Source organism: Hypanus sabinus, chromosome 7, assembly GCF_030144855.1.
Source record: "Hypanus sabinus isolate sHypSab1 chromosome 7, sHypSab1.hap1, whole genome shotgun sequence".
Lineage (NCBI taxonomy): Eukaryota > Metazoa > Chordata > Chondrichthyes > Myliobatiformes > Dasyatidae > Hypanus > Hypanus sabinus.
Genome location: NC_082712.1, coordinates 91468551 through 91481625, shown reverse-complemented (window position 1 = coordinate 91481625; position 13075 = coordinate 91468551). Strand labels below are relative to the sequence as shown.

At 45.5% G+C, this 13075-nt stretch overlaps 1 protein-coding gene across 1 annotated transcript in view; it reads right to left on the bottom strand.

Annotated features, from left to right (window-relative positions):
* The window catches only part of trappc14 (trafficking protein particle complex subunit 14), a 76819-nt gene that overhangs the window by 50081 nt on the left and 13663 nt on the right, over nt 1-13075 (bottom strand). Inside the window, exon 2 of the mRNA XM_059975158.1 lies at nt 5728-5823. Within this exon, the coding sequence (XP_059831141.1) occupies nt 5728-5823 (96 nt within the window). The remainder of the gene's footprint in view (nt 1-5727; nt 5824-13075) is intronic.

The window sequence follows — 13075 nt, the reverse complement described above, 5'->3', positions numbered from 1 at the left end:
AACACACTTTATTCTGCATTGTGTTCTACCTCAATACACTGCAATGATTTGATTTGTATGAACAGCGTGCAAGGCACCACCAGGCTAAAGAAAAAAATTCTAACCGGCTGTTATAAGACTACAGAACAGTCCCCCAGTACGACAAGTTGGAATCTTCACCTCACAATCGGCGTCAGTGAGGCCCTTGCACCTTTTGTCTGCCTGCTCTACACATTCTCTGCAACACTTCATTCTGCATTCTGTTGTTAATAAGGTGCACGGGCTATGCGAAGGTGGGGGAAGGGGAAAGAAGCTAGCTGGAAGGTGAGAGGTGAAGCCATGTGGGTGGGAAAGGTCGAGGGCTGGAACAGAAAGGATCTGGTGGTGAGAAATAGCAAAAGGTCCGATTAGGGAATGGGGGGGGGGGGGGGGGTTGGAATTTTGTTCACCATAAAGAGAAATCAATGTTTGTGCCAGCAGGTTGGAGGCCATCCAGAAAGAACACAAGTCTTTGCTCCTCCATCCAGGGTGGTCTCATCTCGGCACAAGAGAAGACCATGGATTGGGAATGGGAATTGGAATTAAACTGTTTGACTACCAGGAAGTCCCGCTTGTAGCGGATGGTGTGGAGGCTCTTGACAAAGCGGTCCCCCAATTTACAGCGTCTCACCAGTGTAGAGAAGGCCACATCGGGAGCACCAGACACAATAGACAATCGCAGCAGATTGGCAGGTGAGGAGTTGCCCCATCTGGAAGGACTGTTTGGGGTCCTGAATAAAGCTGAGGGAGGAGGCTGCTTACAGGGATAAGTGCCAGGATGGAGATTAGAGACTAGGGGGGAGGGACTTACGGGCAAGTGACCCAGGTGGGGGAAGGAAGTAAAGGTACGTTTAGTGGTAGGATTCCTTTGTAAATGGCAGAAGTTGCAGTGGATAATGTATTGGATGTGGAGTCTGATAGGGTGGGAGGTAAGGGCAAGAGAGACTATCTCTATTACAATGGTAGGACAGAATAATCAGTCAACATTTTGGACTGAGGCCCTTCTTCAGACTGAAAATCAAAAGGGGCCAGAATAAAAAGGTGGGGAAGGGAAGGAAGATAGCCAGAAGATTATTCAAAAATATAAACCCTTAATTGCCTGGTACGTGTAGAAAGAAACACTTAATGTTTCTCTTTACTAAAGGGTTGTGATCACTGTACAGGTTAAAACTCTCTAGTCTGGGACCGTGCCGGAAGACAACAGACGATTCTGACCACAGAAATTGCCCCCCCACCCGTCACCTTCCTGAGTGGGAGAACTGTTCTCTTGAGGATCAGTTCTCCCAGATTACATGTGGGTTGTAAGGAAGAACTGTACAGCACAGGAGCAGGCCTTTCAGCCCTCAAATTAGCAGAGAATGATGCCAAATTAAACAATATCACTTCTTGTACATGCATGTAATGCCCTGGTTAATATTCCTACTGCTATGCTATGAGGTAGTTTACATTAGCAGTTTTCTGCAAAAGCAGTGTACCATTCTGGAAAGTGTGTTCTGGCTTCAGCTAAGGGGCCAATTTAAGAACATGTGTCAGCCAATCCAGATTGTGAGGAAGAGCGTTCTGAAGGACAGTAGTCTGGTTCAGGGGCCTTCGGTGAGAGCTGTGGAGCGGGACAGAAGGGGAGGTGCCGCAGGATGCTGTTGGAAGGAGAGTCCCTGTTGCACAAAGTGCTTTGTGCAGGTGAATGGCTCTGAGGAGGAAGGGGCAATACACCCTAGAGAGGGCCAGCATGTTCAAGTTGGACTTCGAGGAAAGTTCGGAATGTGGTATGTGCTTTCATACAGACCGTGGGTCTAGTGCTCGAGTAAAAGACGACTGCAATATGAGCTCTGATAGTCAGTGTGCACATTGGACTAGGTTAACTGTAATGGGCCCTTTTAAATTTTCTTTTTCCTATTAATTCTTTAGTAAAGCATAAATTTGTAAATATACTTCCTTTATAATTTTATGCAGTGTTCAGTCTGTTTTCTCTGGCCACTAGCAATTGCATATGGGCAGCATCTACAGAGCATTTGCTCAAACTGAGGTTTCTTTAATCAGAACATAACAATGTTCCTGTTTGGTTGAACCCAAGATCATACAGACAACCAGGCATATATTGTCTATGAAAGTTGGCCTTTTTACCGTCAAGTTACGTGGCTTTTAGCAGATCTAGCTAATAAGCCAAGTTTGTGTACAAGCCCACTGAGAGGGTTATATACATGATCCGTATAAGACCATAAGTATAGGAGCAGAATTGGGCCATTTGGCCACCGAGAGATCCACAACAACTCTGGAGGAGTTACAAGTTTCAGTGGCTGAGACGGGAGAGACTGTGCATACAACAACTGTTGCCCGGGTGCTTCACCAGTTGCAGCTTTATGGGAGAGTGGTAGAGGAGAAAGACACTGTTGGAAAAAAAAAACTCCCATGAAATCTTGGCTAGATTTTGCCAGAAGGCATGTGGGAGACCCTGAAGTCAGCTGGAAGAAGATTCTATGGTTTGATGAAACCAAAATTGAGCTTTTTGGCCATCAGACTAAACACTATGTTTGGCGTAAAGCAAACATCACACATCATCAAAAACACACCATCCCCACCGTGAAGCATGGTGGTGGCTGCATCACGCTGAGGGGATGCTTCATAGCAGCAGGCCCTGGAAGGCTCGTGAAGGAAGAGGGTAAAATGAATGCAGCAAAATACAGGGAAATCCTGCAGGAAAACATGATGCAGTCTACAAGAGAACTGCAACTTGGGAAAAGATCTGTTTTCCAGCAAGACAATGACCCCAAGCATAAAGCCAAAGCTACACAGTAATGGCTTAAAAACAAAGTTAATGTCCTGGAGTGGCTAAATCACAGTCCAGACCTCAGTCCAATTGAGAATTTGTGGCTGGACTTGAAAAGGGCTATTCACTCATGATTCCCATACAATCTGACAGAGCTCGAGCAGTTCTGTAAAGAAAAATGGGGAAAAATTGTAGTCCAGACGTGCAAAGCCAATAGAAACCTATTCACACAAGAACAATGATGTAATTGCTGCCAAAGATGCATCTACTAAATATTGTCATCATTAAGGACCTCACCACTCAGAACATGCTCTCCTCTTATCACAGCTATCAGGAAAGAAGTACAGGAGCCTGAAGACTCACATTCAATGTCTTAAGAACAGCTTCTTCTATTCCAGCATCAGGTTTCTGAATGGACCATGAACACTACCTCACTGTTCCTCTTTTGCACTACCAATTTACCTGCGTAACTTACAGTAATTGGGTGGTGGAGTGGAGATACATCTCTAACAAAGGAAGTATAAGGCACTCCTTCCCTCCACTAGCCTGCAGGTCACCCTTGGGTTAGCACCTGCTTAGCCCCCCCCCACCGATCAGGGTCATGTGAAGTCATGGGAGCAGGTGGTACATGGTCGTATGAGCAGCCGGTTCACATCACAAATCCTGGTTGTGAGACCACTGACGCCAAGCAGACAATCTCTGAAGAGTATTCACAATGGCCGGGGTCACCCGCCTTGTAAAGACACTGGCCAGATGGCGGCAATGGCAAACCACTTCTGCAGAAAAACTTGCCAAGAATAACCACGATGATGAGTCCATGATTGCCCACATCATATGACACGGCACAGGATGATTGAATGACCTCAGTGCCGACCAAGATGCCCACTTAAGCTTGTCTCCTTTGCCAGCATTTGCATCCAAATCTCCCCAATCCACGTACTTCCCAACTGTTTTTTAAAATTTGTGATTGCACCAGCTTGAACCACTTCATCATGCAGTTGACTTTACAACCATTCTACCCTTTGTGTTTCAAAAAAACTGCCCCTGAAGTTCATGATAATTCTCTCCCTCTTGCCTTTAAATGATGCCCTTGTAGCGGTGTGCTACACGCAGCGCTAAAATTACGACACGGAGTCGGTAACTGCAGTCGAAGGAAAAAACTTTATTCGAAAACTTCAGCCTCACTTTTAAGCCTCTGTCAACCGGCCCCCCATGGCGAAGAGGCTCCAAAGCTCTGTGCTCGCAAACCCCCGTAGGCTATCTAATTGTGAGTCGGTTCGCATACGCTAGGAAATGAGCCGCCACACCCTCATGTTCTCTTGATAACTCAGTTCCTTGAGTCCTGGCAACATCCTAGTCAATCTTTCCTGCACTCTATTTAATTCAATAAAACCTCTCCTCTGTAGCAAGGTAATTTGACAAAAAAAATATATAGGTCATGTGCCTACACACTCATGTGTCTATCTAAAAGCCTCAAATGCTGCTGTCTTATCTGCTTCCACTATTACCCCATCTGCAAATTCCAGATATTTACCACTGTGTTTAAAATAAATTTACCCCACACATCTCCTTTAAACTTTCCCCCTCTCATACAGTGGGTGGTGAGTGCATGGAATGAGGAACGTTGAGGCAGGTACAACAGTGTCATTTAACAAACACTTAAGATATATGGTTCTTTACGGCTGATTTATTCTTCTGCGTCAAATGAACTCCGTAGGTATGGCGTAGCCACGTAACCTACGCTGTACCCTACGCCATAGCCTGACGCGCACCTCTGCAAAAATGCATCTGCGCGTCACGGTGATGCAATCTGCAACAACTGTGATTGGTCTGTTTGGTAGCATCGCATTTCCTCCTGTCTATAGGCATACTGTGCCTACACTGATGCGAAATAAATGGTTGGAGACGATGAACCAAATCGTCAAATCTACCTGCCGACATCTGAAAATATTTGAAATGCATTTCCTTGTCCATGTCTCTTAGTGGTTGGACAAGCACAGAAAATTCACCCTCATTCTGCCTCAATACGTTCAATGGTCGTACATACCATCTCCTCCGACGTCTTCTCTCTTTTCTGTGTTGCAGTAATTTCAATAAAAGTAACCCTTGTTCAACATTTATTAGCTCCAACTCCAACATGATGCGCTCAGACGCCATTAGAAACCCCACTGCCAACTAACATTTTGGCGGTAAATTGCAGAGCGACGCAGACACACCAACGCACGGGTGTAAATGTTCACAACGGCACAGGCCACTTACGAAGGCTACGGCGTAGGCTACCATGCAGAACTATAAAATCAGTCTTTCAAGTGAGAAAAAAATCCCACTACCTAGTAAATGCTCCCAATGCCAGGTGCCTCAAATAGCCTCTGACAACCAAGTCCAGCTCCTGGGTTTCACCTGTGGCTACTAAGCTCGATAGAACCATTTCTACTAACAGGAGAAAGGGCAGAGGCAGGTTACTGGCACCTTAAAACCAATCGCTTCGTCAGCTCATCTAGAAGAAGGAAATCTCTGATCTCAAACCACCGTGACAGAGGCGGCTTTGGGATTTGACCCCGAGGGAAATGGAGCTGGAGTCCTACGTTGAGTTTGATGCCGATGGACAACTCCTGTGACACTGCTGGTGCCAAACTGTTGTGGTCTCAGCTGTTCCTTTGGGTTCATCCGCTGCATAAAGAGGGGGAGCTTGCTACATGAGCAACAGTTTGCTCTCCATATTGTATGTCCCAGGCTTGAGTATCTAACACAGGGTGGAGCTTAGAAGAAAATGAGCCGAACGCAAAAAATTAGGACCAGCTGAGTGGGCCAAAGGGCCTTTATCTGCACTATACTGCTCTAAACTACCTGCCATTAAGCAATCAAAGACGATGAATTACTGCAGAGTAAGATACAAGTGGCAAAAAAATTGAGCGGTGTGCGCCTTGAGGTCTGTCACTCACCTTTGCTTTGATAGTTCCCACTGGTAGCTTGTCCAGAGCAACGGAGAGCGGGAAAATAACTTCATCGTTGCTAATGATTGGTTCCTCCACCGTGGCCTGGAAGATGAGAAGAAATGCTGAGATACATCCAGGACATGGTTCACTTCAAAGAAACACCCCCCCACCCCCAACCACTTTAGTAGCTGGTGGCATCTATCACCGAGAACGCTCACCATCCAGGATGTGCCCTTTTCTCGTTACTACCATTGAGGTAGTGGTACAGGAGCCTGAAGACTCACACTAAGTGATTCAGAGACAGCTTCTCCTCAGGACACCCTTTCACATTCTTACCATTAGGGAGAAGGTATAGGAGCCTGAAGACTCACACGCAACGCTTCTTCCCCTCCACCATCTATATCACTGACGGCCTGTGAACCCATGAACAATACTTCACTAATATGCTATTTTTGAACTATTTATGCTTTTTGGAATATATTTCTAATTTTAATTTCTAGTTTTTTTTTTGGCATACGGTGCTGTTGCTGCAGAACTACAAATTTCACAAGATACGTCAGTGATAATAAACCTGATTCTTGGGTGGTGTTGAATGCACGGCCGGATGATCTTATTAATGCTGCAACAAACTCAACAGGCCAAATAGTCGTCGTCGTCCCCCACTCCTTTTCCTTTCCTTGTAGAATCATCCAGTCAGTTCAAAGACTTGCAAGTAAATCCATAGGCTTTTCTCCTCAGAAATCCTTATCTAAATCTTTTCCAGAAGACTATTATTGAGATTGTGTCAATCGCCACATCAAACAGCAATAGTGAAGCTGAATTTTATCCCAGGTTGATGTTAATTCTGATATAAAGTCCCTGAATTGATTACATATCTCATTATATCATTTAGTGACAAAAACATTCATCCACTGAGGGTTTAAAATTAATTTGTTTTTCATCTTGTGGGGGAGTTGGAGGGTATCCACACTTCTACCACTTTTTGTGAGAAGGTGGCATTGCCCAGAGAGCCTGGCATCGACTTTGATCTTTTGCTTCCCTACTCCCTCGATGCTGGAAGTTGCTTCCCACTAACGATCGGTTCAGACGCTCGCAACAATGTGAGCTGTACATCAGACAATAGCAGCATACTACAATCACTCAAGTCAGGTATGACATTCTCCTAAAGGCTAATTTATACTTCTGCATCAAATGAACGCCGTAGGTATGGTGTAGCCACATAACCTACGCTGTACGCTGAATTTTTGATTCAGGGATAGTTTCTTCCCCTTTGCCAGATCAGGTGGCACGGTAGCATAGTGGTTAGCATAATGCTTCACAGCACCAGCAACACCACTGCCTGTAAGGGCGTTGCCATTTTCCCTGTGACCACGTGGGTGCCCTCTGGTTCATGGGTCTGGCAAATTACAGACACTAGAGTACCCAACAGTTATAAGTACATTCAACTACATACTTGGTTAAAAGTGCACGCAGAGTTCACCTTCCCAATGGTCATCTCTTAAACAAAGGAAGAAGAGAGCAAGCTCCTCCCATGTACTATTTTATATACCCAGGACAGTTGAAACTGGACACCAATGGGAAAAGCAGCTGCACCTTCTAAACTAACCAATCACAATGCATGTGGCTTTTGACAATCAGAGTAAGGCACGCCCCCACAGGACAGCTGGTCTGGTTTCTTACCACAGTACAAAGTCCTAACGATTGGTAGGTTAATTGGTAATTGTAAACTGTCCTGTGATTAGGTGAGGGTTAAATAGATGGGTTGCTGGGCAGCACGGATTGTTGGGACAGAAAGGCCTATTCCATTCTGTATGTCAATATATAAATTATAAATTTCTGAATGGATATTGAACTTATGAACACTACCTCACTACTTGCACAGCTACCTGGGCTATACCTCTCCTCAGCCTGTTACTTGAGAAAATGCCATTCGCTTCTCTCAAATTCCTGTCTCTACCGCACCTGCTTCTCAGGATGAGGCTTTTCATTCCAGAACGAAGATGTCCTCCTCCTTCAAAGAAAGGGGTTTCCCTTCCTCCACCATCAACACTACCCTCAACCGCATCTCTTCCATTTCACGCACCTCTACTCTTACCCCATCCTTCCGCCAACCTCCCAAGGATAGGGTTCCTCGTCCTCGCCTACCCCCTCCCCACCACCACCAGCCCCCTTGTGCCCAGGACAACTTACACTATCTCCAGCGGGATCCCAGCACTAAGCACATCTTCCCCCCCCCCCCCCCCCCACCCATCAACACTTTCTGCTTTCTGCAGGGACTCCCTTGTCCATTCATCCCTCCCCACTGACCCCCCTCCTGGCAAGTGGAACAAGTCTACACTTGCCATCACACCTCCTTCCTCACTACCATTCAGGGTCCTAAGCAGTCCTTCCAGGTGAGGCAACACTTCTCTTGTGAGTCCGTTAGGGCCATCTACTGTATCCGGTGTTCCCGATGTGGCCTCCTGGATATCTGTAACATTCAACACAGATCGGGAGACCACTTTGCCAAGTGCCCATGCTGCGTCCAACAAAAAAAGCAAGATCTCTCAGTGGCCACCCATTTTACCTCCACTTCCCATTCCGACATGTCAGTCCACAGCCTCCTCTACTGTCACGATGAGGCCACACTCAGATTAGAGGAGCAACATTTTATATTCTGTCTGAGTAGCCTCCAACCTGATGGCATGAACATCAATTTAGAAACATAGAAAACCTACAGCACAATACAGGCCCTTCGGCCCACAATACTGTACCGAACATGTACTTTAGAAATTACCTAGGGTTACCCTCTATTTTTCTAAGCTCCATTTACCGATCCAGGAGTCTCTTAAAAGACCCTATCCTATCCACCTCCACAGCCATCGCTGGCAGGCCATTCCATGCACTCACCACTCTGTGTAAAAAACTTAACCCTGACATCTCTGTGCCTACTCCCCAGCACTTTAAAACTGTGTTCTCTCCTGTTGCCATTTCGGCTCTGGGAAAAAGCCTCTGGCTATCCGCATGATCAATGCCTCTCATCATCTTATACACCTCTATCAGATCACCTCTCATCCTCCACTGCTCACGGAGAAAAGGCCGAGTTCACTCAACCTGTTCTCATAAGGCATGCTCCCCAATCCCAGCAACATCCTTGTAATTCTCCTCTGCACCCTTTCTATGGTTCCCACATCCTTCCTGTAGTGAGATGATCAGAACTGAGCAGAGTGCTCCAAGTGTGTTCTGACCAGGGTCCTAAATAGCCATAACAAGCTGATTTCTTGAACTTCCAGTAATGCAACCCCTCTCCTTAACCATTCCCCTCTCTTACCTCCCCATCTCCTCTCTTTAGTGCTTCACCTCTTTTCTTTTCCTTTCTTCCATGGTCTTCTGTCCTCTCCTATCAGACTCCCCCTTCTCCAGCCCTGTATCTCCTTCCCAGCTCTTTACTTCACCCTCCCCTTTCCCAGTTTCACCTATCACCTTGTGTTTCTTTCTTCCCTCCCCCACCTTTTAAATCTTCTTATCTACTTCTTCCCCAGTCCTGCTGAAGGGTCTTGGTTGTACTCTTTTCCATAGATGCTGCCTGGCCTGCTGAGATCCTCCAGCATTTTGTGTGTGTTGGTTGTGTTTCCAGAATCTGCAGATTTTCTTTTGTTTTTGATCTCACTACTTTTTCCTCCTTCTGCACTAATTATTTTTAATTAAAAAATACACATACACCCACACACACTTCTTACTACAATTCAGAGATTTCATTATGCATTGCAATACAACAACTTTCATGGCATATCCCAGAATACTAAACCTGATTCTGACATTCCAGGTCAAACTGCAGTCCCGATCTGAACCAAAATATTAGCAATTCCTTTTCTGTTAGATATAACTTGACCGATGACGTCTCCCAGCAGATTACTTGATGCACTTGATCTATTAATAACTATCGGGAAATTTAAGCTGCAGTCTGCCTTGCATGTTATACTACCAATCCTTGCATCATCTGCAGACAAATGATCTAGTTTTGAATTAGATTTATTATCTCGCACTTGTACTGCTGTGAAACTTGGCATTTAGTGGTAGCAGTTCAATCCGAAGACAAAATTACCAAAATTTACAAAATAAATGGTGCAAAAGGAACGATGAGATAGTGATGGCAAGATTGCACCAATGACCAACAGCAACATCCTGGAGTCAGCTCTCTAACTACCAGATACCCTTCTGAACTGCAACTGATTGCAGCCTACATGTAATATCCATTTTAAGGATGAATTTTTGAGCCAACTATACAATCTGGTGGTTTTGCCATCCCCTGGAAGATTCCGTGAGGGTAGGAACGGAGAGTGCAGGGGTGGCCATTGACTGCTAATGGGGAAACACAAAACCATGATTGCCGACTAAAGCACTGAGCAAGGTTATAATTGTCAAGGACAAGTGGAAAGCAAACAGGTACTCGGCACTGGACTGGTCTCCCGCTCTCCTCGCTGCTGCCAGCAGAAGGCACTGGACAAAGTCTTGGGTCCCACAATGCATCTTTCAGAAGTAGCTATTGGCTTCACTCGCAGAACACACCCCACGGCTGTGTTTTTCTTTACACCTTTTAAAAAAACTATCTGTGTGATTTGCTCGAGGCGGTTTGGCAGACTCTGCAGCTCGGAACTGACTCGGTGGCTGTGGGCTGGACTGGCTTCACTCGCCTCGCCTCAGTGGCTGCGGACTCACTCTCAGGGACTCTGCTGTTTGACGTTTAATGTTCCTTGTGGTATTTGTTCACTTTTTTGGCGTTTGCACAATTTGTTTTTTCTCCCACACACTGGGTGTTTGTTGGTGTTTGTTGGTCTTTGCTGTGTGGGGTATTTCCTTAAACAAGTTCTATAGTATTCCTTTGTTCTGTGGCTGCCTGCAAGATAGCAAACCTCAGGATTATATATCATATACATACTTTGATAATAAACGTTCTTCAAAAACTGAGACTGAGTTCATAGGTTCATGGGCCATTTAGAAATCTAATGGCAGAAGGGAAGAAGTTGTTCCCAAATTGTTAAATGCTATGAATAAATTATGAACAGTGAAACTCTATCACCGTTGATCTAGTTACTTTCATTTTGCTTTCTTAGCTGTATTGCTTTCTACCGCCAGAGCAAACTCTTAACCAGGCCAATCATTTGCTGTTGGTTCCTTACACAGTAAGTATATATGTACGTGTGTTTTATGTACTCTACTGTGGAGTAATGGTTCCTTAAGGTTATCTATTAAGTTTACCTATTAAATGGTTCCAGTGGCATGCACCTCAAATAGTCTTTGAAAGTCAAATCCAGCTTCTGGCCTTCAGGTGTGGCTTGGCTACTAAGCCCGGTGGAACTGTTTCTACTGAGAGGAGAAGGGACAAAGGCGGGTTACTAGCACCAGTCACTTCGGGCAGATGGGGCTTGTCAGCCATGGTTGGCAGCTCATCTAGAAGGAGGAAAACTCCGATCTCAAACCTCTGCTGCCCTGCAGCTACACCCAGTCATGGTGAAGGCTTCTGGAGGAAACTTTGAGGGAAAAACCCAGAGTTGGAATCCTGAAGACAATCCTACATTGAATTTGATGTTGACCAACAACTCCTGTGATGCCTCCGGTGCTAAACAGAATCGGTCTCCGCTGTTCATTGTTTGATTCAGCAGCTGCGTGGAGAGGGGGGAGCCCGCTACGTGGGCTACAGTTTGCTCTCCGTATCATACTGTCCTTGCTTGCGTACAGGCCAGGACACAACGTCCATGGTGGACCCCGACCAACAGAGGCCTCAGTGCTGTCGTGTTCTATGCTCTATTGTAGCACTAGTGTACATTGTTACAGAGATACGGGAGCCTGACTGATTCAGAAACAGCTTCGCTCCTGAGGATACCCCCTCTTTTCATTACTACCACCGGGGAGGTGATCCAGGAGCCTGAAGACCCACACTCAAGGATTCAGAAATAACTTTGCCGTTAGATTTCTGAATGATCCATGAATGCTACCCTGTTTTCTCTTTGCATCATCTTCAGCTACTTTTATATCTTTGCACTGTAGTGCTGCCACAAAACAAATTTCACATCACACAGTGATAAAGCTGATTCACGCACCACTGCAGAAGTGAGAAGTCACGTGGCTAAGTATTTGCTGCGGATCGGCACTGCCGTTGCTCTTTAGGACAACTTCTTTCAGTTATGTTACAGCTTTAACGAAGGAAAAGTTTTTCAGAGGCATGCTGTCAAATCTTAGCTGACACTGAGCGATACAAGGAGTATACAGTCAACTCCTAGGCGTGCTGGAAGGGAGGGAGCTTGGTACATCCAGGGTGCACGGCAGCCAGGATCCCAAGGGGAAAAAAAGTGACAGGTTGAACACTCCCCTCTTGCACAACAGCTACCAAATGGGTGGCATGTTAGAGCAATGTCTTACAGCACCAGCAATCAGGGTTAATTCCCACCACTGTCTCAGGGATGTGCGCTTAGTCCACTGCTCTATTCTCTATACCCACGACTGTGCGGCTAGGCATAGCTCAAATGCATAGCTCAAATATAAATCTGCTGATGATACAACCATTGCTGGCAGAATCTCAGATGGTGATGAGAGGGTGTACAGGAGTACAGGAGACAGATATACCAACTAGTTGAGTGGTACCACAATAACAACTTTGCACTCAACATCAGTAAGACCAAAGAGCTGACTGTGAACTTCAGGAAGGGTAAGGCAAGGGAATACAAACCAATCAGAAGTGGAGAGGGTGAGCAATTTCAAGTTCCTGGTTGTAAATATCTCTGAGGATCTAACCTGGTCCCAAAATATTGATGCAGCTATTAAGGCGGCAAGATAGTGGCTATGTGTCATGAGTTTGAGGAGATTTGGTTTGTCACCTAAAACACTCGAAAGCCTTTACAAATGTACCGCGGAGATCATTCTGACTGGCTGCGTCACTATGGGGGGGGGGGGGGAGGGGGCTATGCATAGGATCAAAGAAATCTGTAGAGTTGTAAAATGATTCAGCTCCATCATGGCTACTAGCCTCCATAATATCCAAGATATAATATTTAAGGAGTGATGCCTCAACAAGACAGTTTCCATCATCAAGACCATGCCCTCTTCTCATTGTTACCATCAGGAAGGAGGTACAGAAGCCCAAAGGCACACACTCAGTGATTCAGGGACATTTCTTCCCCTCTGCCATCCAATTTCTGAATGGACATTGAACCCACGAACACTACCTCTCTATTTTTTTAAAATTTGCATTAGATATCTTAATTTAACTATTTAATATACATTACCTATAAAAAGTATTGATCTCTCCCCCCCCCCCCCCCCCCCCGTAAGCTTTCATGTTTTGTTTTACAACACTGAATCGCAGTGGAATTAATTT